This window comes from Nannobrachium achirus, assembly GCF_963921795.1.
Source record: "Nannobrachium achirus genome assembly, chromosome: 4".
Lineage (NCBI taxonomy): Eukaryota > Metazoa > Chordata > Actinopteri > Myctophiformes > Myctophidae > Nannobrachium > Nannobrachium achirus.
Genome location: NC_137813.1, coordinates 33234545 through 33247822, shown reverse-complemented (window position 1 = coordinate 33247822; position 13278 = coordinate 33234545). Strand labels below are relative to the sequence as shown.

General features: G+C 41.6%; 1 protein-coding gene across 2 annotated transcripts in view; it reads right to left on the bottom strand.

Moving 5' to 3' along the window:
* Positions 1-669: 669 nt before the first annotated feature.
* Positions 670-13278, bottom strand: part of smurf1 (SMAD specific E3 ubiquitin protein ligase 1) — a 36164-nt gene continuing 23555 nt past the window's right edge. The window contains exons 4-18 of one of the 2 annotated variants that reach the window (XM_080723792.1): positions 12615-12748; positions 12244-12309; positions 11940-12015; positions 10984-11204; positions 10630-10714; positions 8189-8335; positions 7718-7928; positions 7087-7190; positions 6138-6252; positions 5834-6012; positions 4776-4913; positions 3926-4046; positions 3625-3826; positions 3088-3172; positions 670-2501 (exon numbers count right to left, since the gene is read on the bottom strand). In XM_080723792.1, the coding sequence (XP_080579918.1) occupies positions 2402-2501; positions 3088-3172; positions 3625-3826; positions 3926-4046; positions 4776-4913; positions 5834-6012; positions 6138-6252; positions 7087-7190; positions 7718-7928; positions 8189-8335; positions 10630-10714; positions 10984-11204; positions 11940-12015; positions 12244-12309; positions 12615-12748 (1984 nt within the window). In that variant the 3' untranslated portion in view covers positions 670-2401. The remainder of the gene's footprint in view (positions 2502-3087; positions 3173-3624; positions 3827-3925; positions 4047-4775; positions 4914-5833; positions 6013-6137; positions 6253-7086; positions 7191-7717; positions 7929-8188; positions 8336-10629; positions 10715-10983; positions 11205-11939; positions 12016-12243; positions 12310-12614; positions 12749-13278) is intronic. The other variant, XM_080723793.1, reaches the window with a different exon arrangement.

Genomic DNA, 13278 nt, shown 5'->3' with positions numbered 1-13278 from the left:
TACTATGCTGCAAAATGTGGACTGACCCAAAATACATCTAGACTCCCCACCCAAACTCAAAACTAAGCAAAAAGAATTCCTGTCCTTAAAATACAATACATATAACACTTGATAGTAGAATCCCATGCTCCCTGCTCTCCTTTCTCTGTAAATATATCTTATGATTCTACCGAGCTTTAATCCAACATGTTTTATATTGTATTTGTATTGAACTGTAATGTATGTTTTACTGATGAATTGAGTATAATGGACCACAATGAAAAGAAGCCCCCTGGGGATCAATACTGTATCCGTTTTCACCTTGCAATGGAATTATGGATCGTCATATTCCAAAAATGTCGTTCTGCTTATATACCGGTAAGCATTAATTTAGCTTCTGGCGATTGGCGTATTTGACAAACATGTACTGTATTAGTTCGTTATTCATATATTCCATAGTTTGAAACTGAATGGTGAACCAGGGCCATTGTTTCTTAACATCCATCTGTCCCTCAAGACTGCAAACATTTGGACACACACACACACACACACACACACACACACACACACACAAATATTAAGGACATTGCCCTTTTAAAATAACATACAAATTAATGAAAATATCTTCAATTTAGTTTCTTTTAATATAATCTTATTTACATTGAATTTTTTCATAAATGTTTAGTACATAGTAAGTTACAATACTCTTGCATCCATTACACAATAAACTCAGAACCTATAGAAAATGTAGATCGCAATGATACTGCAGAACAGTCATTTTCAACCTACAGCCCATCCCAACGCGTTCCACGGCATTTATTCAACATTTAGGTTTTGATTTCATTCATTTCTCTGGAGGCTTGAGGACTGTCAAAGAGATCTTTGTTCATTCACGGTGGTCTCCAGATGAATGCCTAAAAGAGGAACCTTTAATCCCCACCCAACCCTTGAGCCAACAGTCAGGAGGCGAAAGATAGGGGAAGGAAATGACAGGGAGAGAACAAAATCGAGAGAACCATCATAGGCACAAAAAAAAAGGGCAGGGGGAGATGGCGGATGGAGAAACGTATAAAAAAAGTCTGGAGATTTTATTGCATATTTCACACTCTCTTATGTTTAATTTATACTCCGTCTTGTGATGAAGTCACTTGCCAAAAATTACAGGTCTACAAGCTCACAAGCTCGACAAGATGGTAGATCTGACATCTTTGTTGCACAACTCCATCATACGATGAAGTATAAATCAGGCGTTTCTCTCTCTCTCTCACTCGCTCGCGCACACACACATACACACAATCACCCAGAGGAATTACATCACCTCTGGGCTCATTTCATCCATCCATTCGGCTCATATAGAACAATATTGTTATATGAAGCTCTTGTCACTCTCAGGTTTGGGTTTGGGGGAAGGGGGGGTAATTCACTTTCAGTTCAATTACTGTAATGTGGAAATTCTAAATTAGACATACAATTCAACTTCAGACCCCAACAAGAAGAGTTTTCACCCAATTTCATTTTTAGGTTGCTACAAAATCCACTTCCTAAATTGGCTGAATTAAAAGTGAATGTGCTTCCTGTATTGAATTGAAAATGAATTGACCCTTGAACCACGATGGGGCATAAAGATGAAGAGATTAGTGTGGGCTCACTGTGGAGCATATAGCAGCATGGTCAGTAATCACTTAGTAATAAATAATAATAAAATCAGACATTAACGATCAATATCAGAGTGGATCAGAGTGGTTGCAGGTACAAACTGAAGAGGCATAAAGTTACAAAAAAACAGGAACAGGCTCATTTGATCATTTTTACAAAGAATAACCAGGTGCCATGCGTAACACAAACACTCTCATAGAGATGTAGATACAATCTCACACTCTTGCTCTCTCACATGCACACATGTCTGCACACATACGTTCGGATAAACAACAGTGGTTAAACACGAAGCATGAGTACAAGTCAATTAATCTGCTCGTCAGACAGAAAGGCAATCAGTCGTCTGTCTTTTCTGCTCAGACAATCTGATTGGGAGATCTCTGCTCACAGGCTCGTATGTGATTGGCTGATTCTGTCTGGAGCTTGAGTGTTGATTGGAGTATCATCAGAAAACGTCATTGTCAAAAGTCATTGTTGCAGTTGGTGTTCTGAAGAATGACATCATAGCTTGTTAAAACTGAAGGATAAAAATGCTCTTCTTCAAAACATCTGAAAAAAAAAAATCTAAAATACTTCTGTTTTTTTCTCTCTCTCTCTTTAGTTTTTTTTTTCTCTTGCTGGAGGAGGCATGTGTGTTTTTTGAGTGTCCACGTCCTCTTCGGTTGTGTCTGGCCTGTGTCTCTACTTTGTGTGTTTAAAAGGTCACAAAGTGGTGTGTAGGTGTGTGCATGAGTGCGAGTACAACGTGTCTGTTTATGTGAATGGATCACTCCACAGCGAAGCCGCAGGTCTCCTCCACTGCCGTTAGGAGTTTCTCGTAGAGCTTCTCGTACGACTCATATGGAGGGATGTCTATCCTGTTAAAACTAGAGATGAAGACAGAATGACAAAGAAAGACAAAGCTGTTACTTGTGGTACAAAAAAAGACAATGATGCTTTGTGATGGGGCTGGGCAATATGACCTCAAATCAATATCACGATTTGCCTCAATTACAATTATTGAATAATAAAAATAATATAATAGTTAAAAAACAGATCTACATGCTCACAATACGTCATGATGTGTTGTGAGCTTGTAGGTTGGTTATTTCTGTTATTTTTGTACACCTCCATTGTACAATGAAGTATAATACAGGGTTAGGTACAGTATTCAACTAACTAAATGATTAGAATCTTTTTGTGTTGGTTTGTTGACATAAAAAAAATAAAAATAAAAAAAATAAAAGAATTATATATATATATATATATATATATATATATATATATATATATATATATCACTCTTGATCACTTCTTGATTATTCGATTGTCAGTTATTGGTTCAAAATATCGGTATCGATATGTTTTCGGTTAATTGACCAGCTCTACTTTGTGATCACAGTGACATACATCCCTCCAACCAGATAGGTTTACATTCATTTATCATTGGTGCACGTCTGTGTGTGTCTTTACCATGTGTGTGCCTTGGGTAGGTTGTCTGTGTTGGCATCTATCAAATGGATGGTGAAGAGCCTTGGTCCTGCGGAACCTGTAGAACCTTACACACATACATTCTAGTTATCACTGTTCTATGATGATACACCTGTACATCTTTACACAAACATTGTAGTTTTCATTGTTTCTATGATGATTGCACTAAGCTCCCAATTTAGTATGTAGATAATTATAAGAATATGTATAATCCAAGGTAAAAACCTCAATATAAATTTGACAATGTATTAATCTCAGAGTACCAAAGTGACCTATACTATACCTAAACACTTACTGTTTATTACTATTTCCTTTGAGAGTATTTGTAATAACACTCGGAAAGTTGATAAAAGCAAATGAAAACATTCCAACTTCTAATTGGGCTGTAGGGAGCTTTTTAGAATGTATACTGAATAAACATTGGCATGGTATGTGAATGAGCGCACTGCAATATACTTAATCAGCAAGAAAAACAAAACAAAACAAAGAATGTAGGCTCCATGTCGGTGCGTGACCCACCCTGCAGTGCCTTGAACCCCTGTAACGGGACCCTGGTGGAGCCGGTGACAAATTGCAGCAGGCGTCCCCTCCTCTCCTCGCTGAAGGCCTCCACAGCCTGCCAGAACCACCGCACCACATTGCTGTCACACGTACAGTGCTTGAGCCGCGTGTTGGCCTTCCAGTCGGCCAGGTCTATCTTCCCTAAGCCACCGATGATCAACTGGATGAGGGAGAATTAGAAGGTTAACAATGAAGAGCAAAGAAATTGAGAGATCCCCATCAGGATTATTGGTTGAGCCGTCACAGGCACAGTGCATACCTCCAACTCTTTGTGGTCGAAGGGTTTGAGCAAGTGCTGTGGGATGAGTTCACTGAAGCCTTTCTGTAGTGCCAGGAACTGGGCCTCAATTCCACGCATAAACCTCCAGTTCACATAAAGTCTGAGAGGAAACAAACATACATATCGGATGAGTCAATAAAAAAAACAAGATACATGATAATAATGTCCCTAAATATTGCACTGGATCTCTGAACAAGTGAACATATTTATACATCTGAACAAATATGGGACTCCTGCACATCCAAAACCTGTAAGAGGTGCATGCAATAGTCAAAGGTCACTAACAGATCCATGTATCAGTAATTACAATAAGTCTGTAAATAATTACATGCATGACTTTACACATTTCTTTATTTCCCTATATATGACGAAATTAAACAACTAGTATAAAGTATCACACATTTAGGCTTCAGTTCCCAGTGTGACAACATTAAGCCACAGTGAGCATCAATGTTCTTGTGATCAAAATTAATAATAGTCTGTATGTTCAAGACAGTGTATTTTTCTTCTATTGAAACTAGTCTTAGTGCATAAATCCTCAATGAAAACCAATACATTCATAAAAAAATAACAAAAACACTGTTGAGTGCAAGTTGCTATTCTATAAGGATATCAACAGCCCCCTCTACTGGGGCCCTTTGAAATAAAAACACATGGCAGGTCTTGGGATTTCAGAGGATACAGTAACAAATGTTTTACATACCTGGAAATGGGATTAGAAATCAGTAACAATAATGATAATAGTTTTATTTATTCCCTGCTGTTTTATTATTTAGCAATGGTAAAAACAGCCTTTCTGTAAATGCACTTTAACTCCATTGCTTATTACCTGACATATTCTTTTTTGTTTTCCTCTGTGACTGGGATGTTGCGTCCATTGGGTTTGAGTTCGTGCTGTAGGAACTTGCCAAAGGCGCTGTGTTCCACACAGAATGTGTGGTCTAGCACGGATGTGATGTCATTCTCTCTGCAAACACACAAAAACACCACACAATGCAGGAGATGAGAGACTGTGTAGCCTTGTCGAGCGTGCCACTTCTAAGGTCTAGACTAGAGGGACAGATACACTTTGGGCTGGAAATCAAACCGAACACCGGCTCCCAATTGGTGCCCGCCCTCCCCTCCGCCCCCTCTGCTCAGAGCATGCTCCCCTCCTCCCCGGCTTGTCTGCATATCGGCGATAATGATTTATTATTATTTTATTTTTTAATGAATAGCCTGGGTCCAGAGGCTAGATAAGAAGCACATTTCATATCATAATAAAGGCACAATAAAACCATGTTTTGTACAGAAATCTGGATCTGGTGTACCCCTTAAAGGACAACATTTAGTGTGTTAAAGTGTTTACATGTACTGCTTTTGTTTTAGCGAGCATGCGTACAAGTGGTTAAATATTTCTTTTTGGACACAATAAGCCGGCAATTTATTTATTACTATTTACAGTAACACTACTAGCCCCCATAAGTCAGTAAAGTCACATCTGCCCATGAAAGATTGCGGTGCATCTTGGAAAAGGGCTTAATGGTTTAAAAATACATATTTAGCCCCTTGTATGCATGCCCCCACCCACTGAAATCATAATCATTTAAATCAATAGAAAGCAGTAAATGAAAACATTTTAACACTCATCTTTTCTTTTCTCTAATTACAATCCAAAATATGAAGTTGTCCTTTAAACGTGTGCACTATTTAGCAGAAATGTGTATATGTATTGTAATTGAGTTCATGTGAAGTCATGTCTTTGTAGAGTACAGTATTATGTGTATATCTATAAATTTTTAAGTGAATGACACATGCAGTACAGTACATGCAATAGCCATTCTTTGTGTTTGTCTGTGAGGTCTATGATTTAAGTGCATGTATTTGTGTGCATGTGTGCGCTCTCACAGGATCCAGACGAGGCTCTTGTGCAGTTCGGGGTCAGTGGTTTCCAGGTCGTTGAGTTGGATGGGTTTCCCAAGCAGCTGTTTATAGAAGGGCAGCGTGAAGCTCCCGTTGATGTAGTGACCATGAAACACGGCGAGACCCATCACCCGACCCACAAAGTGAAAATACGACAGGTGGTCCTGAAAGACAGAAAGATAGATTTAATTGTAGAACTTACAAGTAAAAAGTACTATAGTATCTTAAAAAGGGTTTATCACAATGATAGCGTGAGTGCGTGCGCGTGTGTATGTCAGTGTGCACTCACAGGGTTGATGGAGGAGTCGGGGTTGATCTGTAGTGTGTATATGTTGTCAGTGGAATACTGGAACAGGCCATAGTAGGGGTTCAACATCTCATGACACAGCAGGTACAGCCATTCCCTAACGACAACCAGGGTGGAGAGTTGACGGTTAATTTATATTCTGACGTATGACTGTGTCACATGGTGTTGCTTGTCAGCAAACGGCACCATCGTATTTGAAGTCATACAAAATGCAGTAAGACACAGATAGCATTGGATTAACACAATATAGCATGTGTGTTTCTGCCCCAATAGTGCCCCATCCCTGTTATTATTATTTTTATTTTATTTTAACCACAGAGTAGACTTCACAGTACACTTAAATTAGAGACAAAAACCTGCACTCACAGGTCAGGTGCCTTTTATAATAATTGTGTTTCTTACTCTTACTTACTTCTTAGAAAACCAGTGTATAGTAATAGGTTAAGGTTCATAGTTAAAGAGAGATGACTGCAGTAAAGCAGAGAGCCTGCAACACTCCAGCTTAAAGGTGATACACCATGAAATTTCACTTTTCCTATTTTAAAACCTTTTTTTGGGGTCCCACTAGCACCTTCTATCCTCACAAAGTCCCATTTCTGACCGTTGTGTCTTTCTCTGGTTTTTTGAAGGCGAAGGTTAAAAGTATCCCACGGGTTCTCAAAACAGGCTGTCCAGATTTGCTGCCGATTGTGACGTCATCTGCCGATTGTGACGTCATCATAAAAAAAAAAACTTTTCAAAAAAAAGCTGGGGGGGGGGGGGGGGGCGCAGTTCAGGCCAAAGGTAACTCTAACTCTAACTCTGTTAGATTTCTGCAATGTTGGCGAGGTGTGGGAACACATCTGTTCCAATAGAAAGAAATTAGAAGAAATTCATTTGTAAAAGGCCAGTGCTGTAAAAAAAGGTGTCCATGGAGGTTAAGAGTGACTACCTGGCCACACCACCGTAGTCCAAGCCCTCCTCTCCTCTGAATTTCACCATCAGACGTTTCTTCAGGTCTTTTGGCCGCATCTTCATGATCTGACGGTATGACTCCTAAATGCAGACAGGTCAACACAAACATACACAATGTATAAGAACATAATCCAGAACCAGGCAGAAGGAAAAACACAGATCAAGACAAACAAAGAAAGAGAGCGAGAAAGACAAACAGAAAGATAGAGCGACAGACCTACATGCATATGAGAATTTACTAACATGTAGTAGGCATGGTTATGGCTGCTGCAATCAGCAGCCAGTCGCTTTAGACAGCTGTGTGCCACAACAAGTGTATTACTCAGGGGCAGTATTGTTCTTTCTCTGTGTGAGTGTAAAAGGAAGTACCACATGTTCCTGAATTATTCAACCACAGTGTGACTGCAAATCTGTTTGTGTGAGTATGAGTGTGGACGCACAGGGCAGGCACACGTGCATGCATGTGCACGGATGTATGAGGCAGACAAAATCACGAGTGTATTGTTTGGTTCGTATGTATACATGTTTGTTTTGTGAGTGAAGGGTATGTGTGCACACAAATGTGTGCATGCATGTGCGTAGTCCTGGGTCTGCCTTGTGTGTTGTACCTCAAAGATCTCTTCCCGGGACACCTCAATGCGACAGTGTCCCGCCTGGGGCTGCTGCAGGGACAGCTCATGGCGGAGAAGCTTCAACTTGTGGACCAGGTCTCTCTCGTAGCGCACCGCCATCTCCCCGTCGCCTCCTACGCCCCCGCCCTCCTCACCCCCCACCTCCATCTGAGGAGCCTGGGAGGACTCCTTTGCCTGGGAGTGTTGGCTGGAAAAGTAGGATGGAGGGAGAGGAGGGTGGAAAAAAAGGAGGGAAATAGGGAAGAGACGAAAGAGAGGTGGACATGAGGATTAAAAATAGAACACACAGGATCTGCTAGTAAGTGTACAGTAACTGTGTGTGTGTGTGTGTGTGTGTGTGTGTGTGTGTGTGTGTGTGTATGTGTGTGTGTGTGTGTGTGTGTGTGTGTGTGTGTGTGTGTGTGTGTGTGTGTGTGTGTGTGTGTGTGTGTGTGTGTGTGTGTGTACCTGATGATGGTGTGTAGGCGGGGATCTGTAAACTGTGTGGTTCTGTTGTTGTGGTCCACAAAGTAGATCCGACCGGAAACTGTGCTTCGGACCTCCCAGCCGACCGGCAATGGACCCAACTCCTCACAACTCACGCTGGTCAGGTCCCTAGAACAATCCAGCAAAATACAACAAACTTTCATAAGCCATGAGATGATGGTAGCAACTAGCAAGGCACTTAGCAGAACCTGGAGCTCAGCAGAGCACAAGCACATCATGGCTGTATTCACTCCAGTTGAGGATATCAGCTAACTTGATGAAAAGGTGTGAATTTTGCTGGCCGTATTCTTTTCATTTACACAATTAATGTATTTTCCATTTCTTTAAATTTAAAGGAACAGTACACATTCATCAAAAGTAATCACCATATATGTGCCAATGTTAGTCAACAACTGTAGTCCCTAAATCGATGTATTGGTATGAAAACTCCACACAGAAAGGTGCCAGTCTGGGCTCAAACTCTGTCCTGTGCCAGCTTAACTCTCTCTCTCCATGAGTCATGAACCTACATACTATGTGTTCCTTACACCTCGTATAGAGACAGGCCCAGAGGCACACAGAAACCACAAGAGAATGTCCTGTATGTCAAATTAGCCAGAACTCTTCTCTTCTTCCCACAAAACCTTTATCTCTCACGAAACCAGTAGGATGCTGCTGCATGTATGCTACTTTACTTGTTCTTGGAAATGTTAATGTACTTTGAGGAAATAAGGACATTTGTTTTGCTTTGTCTTTTCCAAATGGAGAATCTTTAGTATGTGGAAATAATATCTAGGAACTGGAACATCTATGTCAGCAAACAGTCTCATGCTCAGGTCCCCTGCTTCTGTCATAGACAATTGGGGAAACAGACCTGGATTCAGTGCACTGTAAAAGTGGAATGAATTCAGCAATAGGGCTTTTGTTAAGAATCAAGAACTGGAAATACTATTTGATCTACACGCAATACAACAAAAAAGGAGCACCTTGAAACTACAGCCCTAAACTGTCTCCCTTTCTTACAATCAGTCAGCCAGCAAAACACTGTCCCCCTTTCTTACAGTATGTCTGCCCTACACTATCTCCCTTTCTTACTGTCTGTCAGCAATAGCCTGTCTCCTGCTTAGATTTCCTACTGTAAGTCAATGAATAGAAATACATTACTTCTAGGAATGGACATTTACAACAAAGGAGTGAATTATACTAGCGATAGTGAATAGACTACTAGATGTACACATTCTTATGGAGTGGCTGAAGGCCAAGCCAGGGGTTGTCTGTACTGTATCCATGCAGCCCTCAAAAGCAGACCAAAGTGCCGCTATGCCGAACAAACCAGATAATGTGTGAAAGCATGTAATAACCTTTTCTCACCAAATATCTTAGTTACAACACCAACATTGTTCTTGTGACGCACTTTTGTGTATAAAGATTGCCATTTCCATTTGGCCATAGGAAACGTAGACGTCACCATACTAGTCAATATTCACACAAGCCAGTCTGTACTACAGTGTGCCTTTGTCAATGAACACTCCATTGTGATTTCTGCAGCTTCATTCATAAACTGCACACACAGTAACTTACTATCATTAGCTAAAAATTGGACAAGATTGGATTGGACTCACGCCATGGAGACTTGAGTTCAATAATATTATTTTGTATATATTGCATTCCTAGGACAAAAATGTGATATTAGTACATTTACCCCCATTGATTCCGGATGGGGACCCAATTTGGGTCCCCATCCGGAATCAATGGGGGTAAATTGAATCTAATCAAATCTTTGTCTTAGGAAAGCAACAAAAAACATTATTGAACTCAAGTCTCCATGGCGGGAGTAATCACTAGAAAAAAAGTCATTTTGGGAGTGAACACCACCAACTCAGCGTTAGGAGTTGCACAGCCTGGGTGCGGCAAGTACTGGAGAGCTGATAAGGTGCAGAACTCCACCTCAGCAATCCATCTACCAGAGATCTAGCACATTGGGTAACAGGGATAGACTCCCGCGCTCTGGCTGATACCGACAAGAAGCCTCTCCAACCTACTTAATTAAAGATTGGACAGTGAGGCCACACTGTAATTAGACTGTGTCTTGTTTAGAAAAAGGCTGCCTCAGGTGTCTGGGAGTCTGGTGTTAAAAATTGTTCCTGGCTGCATACCATTTGTCTCCCAGCATAACAACACTACACGGTACGCAAGTTGAGGCACCACGATTAGCTCCATCCTTCTGGGTGATCAGCTTAAGAGCTTAATGTGATTTGTCTTTTAGTGTAGAAACCCTGAGTTTACAGGAGTGAGTTTACAGATTTCTTTAACGAGCCATTAAGACCAACTCTAAAGTTTCAGATATTTAAACAATTTTAAACTGGTGGGTTTGAAAGAGCAGTGTTGAGGGACAAGTAGAGTTGGGTGGTGTGCAATCCTACCGTGGTATCCGAGGGTCATGCCAGGTGCTGACTCCTGTCTGTGTGTGGAGGAAGTACACCTGGCCCTGCACGGTGGTTCGTTGTTCTGCACGCACACACACACACACACACACACACACACACACACACACACGCGCACACACACACACACACATTACTAATCTCAACTTTATGCTGATTTGATGATAAGAAAATATGCCATGTTTTAGGTATATTCAGACTTCGCTCTGGTCATTTTCCATCTTGAAGTACTTATTTGTACACAAAATCTCTCTATTGATGAGTGTCATCACGTTATTCTTAGATATAACACAGAGTCACTGACTGACTAGATGTATTATGATCCAGACTCACCATATCCCTCAGGCAGGTCAGGAGACTGGTGCCCATGCGGTCTGTTCTGAGGGGTGTGGCCATGGTTTCGGGAGTCCTGGCCTCTGATTCGTTGTGTCTGAAGGCGGCCCTCCTGACTGGGTGAGTCGAGGCGGCAGTTCCCACCCCCTGCCGCGCCGGTGGTGTCTGAGTAAGGCAGTGGCTCCTCGCTGAAACAACCCTCAAACACGGGCCTGGAGTCCCTGGACACGCGCACACACACACAGCAAATAAGTCTTGTTTTTCCATCTTGTTTTCTTTGAGTCATTACAGTCACATGATGGGTCAACTGCTTTTTATTTTGTACTTGTAGGATCATAGAGATGCAAGAGGATCAAGAGGATAAGCCCTGCTGTGACCGACCTGTAACACTACAACATTATAATTATTATTCTCTACCACAGCCTTCCTCATCTATGGATCAGCACCCACAAGTGATCTGGTGAGCCTACACAATGAAACAAGTAAGCCTTGCCGAGACACGTGGCCCATCTCCTGTTTCTGTAACGTGACGTGGCTTGATGTACAAGTACATCCACCAGCCATAATGTACAAGTACACCCCCAGGACATGACGCTAGCATGTAACAGGGACTTGGTCCCAATCCAAGCCTTGATACTTAGTGCCAAGCAGGGAGGCATTGGTCCTATTTGTACCAACCTTCCAATACCCAGAGGTTAGGCAAGGCAAGATTCACATCTGGAAAAGGGGGCTTGGCCGTGACCTTTGGTACATGTTATTGACCTGAACCAAGTGGCTAAAAATGCTGCGTTTACATCAGTGGAGTCAAAGTGACACTCAACAGGTACCTGTACTGAGTGCTTGCATATTAGTAAATACCTGAAGACAATTATTATCAATCTGCATTGATAGTGCCCTAAGTACCATTGCAGAACAGCTCCCTTCAGTCCACCGTGGGACCCCATTGCAGAACTCACCCTTCATTCTCTAACAGCCCCCTGCAGTCCACCACAGGACCCCCACTGCCAATGCGATCTCGCGTCTGTAAGCTCACTGGAACACACGGGTCAAACAAACAAACAGGATACAATGAATGGAGCGAGCGAGTGTGAGTGTATTTGGACAAAGTTTCAGCCCAAGCCACCTGTCCATTGATCTCCAGTGTAAGATTGAAGATTAACATTTCAGAAAATATAAAACATAATAGGTTAGAAAAATACAGTTCTCCTGCAAACTTGAGTGTGTGTGTGTGTGTGTGTGTGCGCGCGCGTCCAGTCTTACCTACGATCTGTCCCCGTACTGCATCGCTGTCTGAGGGGTTCAGCTTACACAGGTCCAGTCGCTGGTCTGCAGGGAGAGTGAGACAGGAGGGCATGTAAACCAGTGTGGCAAATTCATATCTGGGTGCATTTTATATCCCATTTGGGATGCAGCTCAGATGTTATGCCATTAGTGGATACATTTATGCTCCATTAAAGAATGCATGCAATTTTAATCAGGAGTTACACCTGAAAACATTGTTTAAACCAGGGTTTCTCAAACGTGGTTTTATACCACGACCCCATATTATGAGGGATTTCTTATGAACCTTGAAAACCAGCCTGAGTGATCTCAAGACTGAGAGAGTGCAAGAGAGCGAGAGAGAGACCTACATCCTGTGTCCTTTAGCCTGCTGATGGCATTGGAGAGCAGTCGTATGCAGCCCAGGAAGCCTGCACCCTGTCGTTTATGGATCTTCTTATGGTTCCATACGCTGATGGTGATAGAGTCTGTCTTCCCAATGTATCTGGATAAAAATACACATCATTTCATCAGCATCTGTCTGGTGACTCAGATTTAAACATTACAGATCTTGTGCTAATATCATAGAACATGTGGGCTGTCAAGGCAGAATGCATGCACTGATTTTCATATTAGATTAGAGATTCATATTAAACCAAGAAATAATTAACGATAATAGCTCTCCCCTAGACTACTTCTTAAAATAAAACATGCTTAACATCAACAATATGTGGAAGAAACATGCTTGACATGTGTGAACGAAGAGTCTACTTTAATTTATTCATTACATTTTTAAGTGGTTGGCACCAAGCAATGAAGATGAACATAGTTCTCTCATTCATTAGTTGAGGCACAAAGTGACTGTAATAAGGCGCTGTGTGTGTGTGTGTGTGTGTGTGTGTGTGTGTGTGTGTGTGTGTGTGTGTGTGTGTGTGTGTGTGTGTGTGTGTGTGTGTGTGTGAGAGAGAAAGAGAGAATCTGTAACGACTCAACACTATATCATCAAAACAACATTAGACTCTAGAGCATTAAACT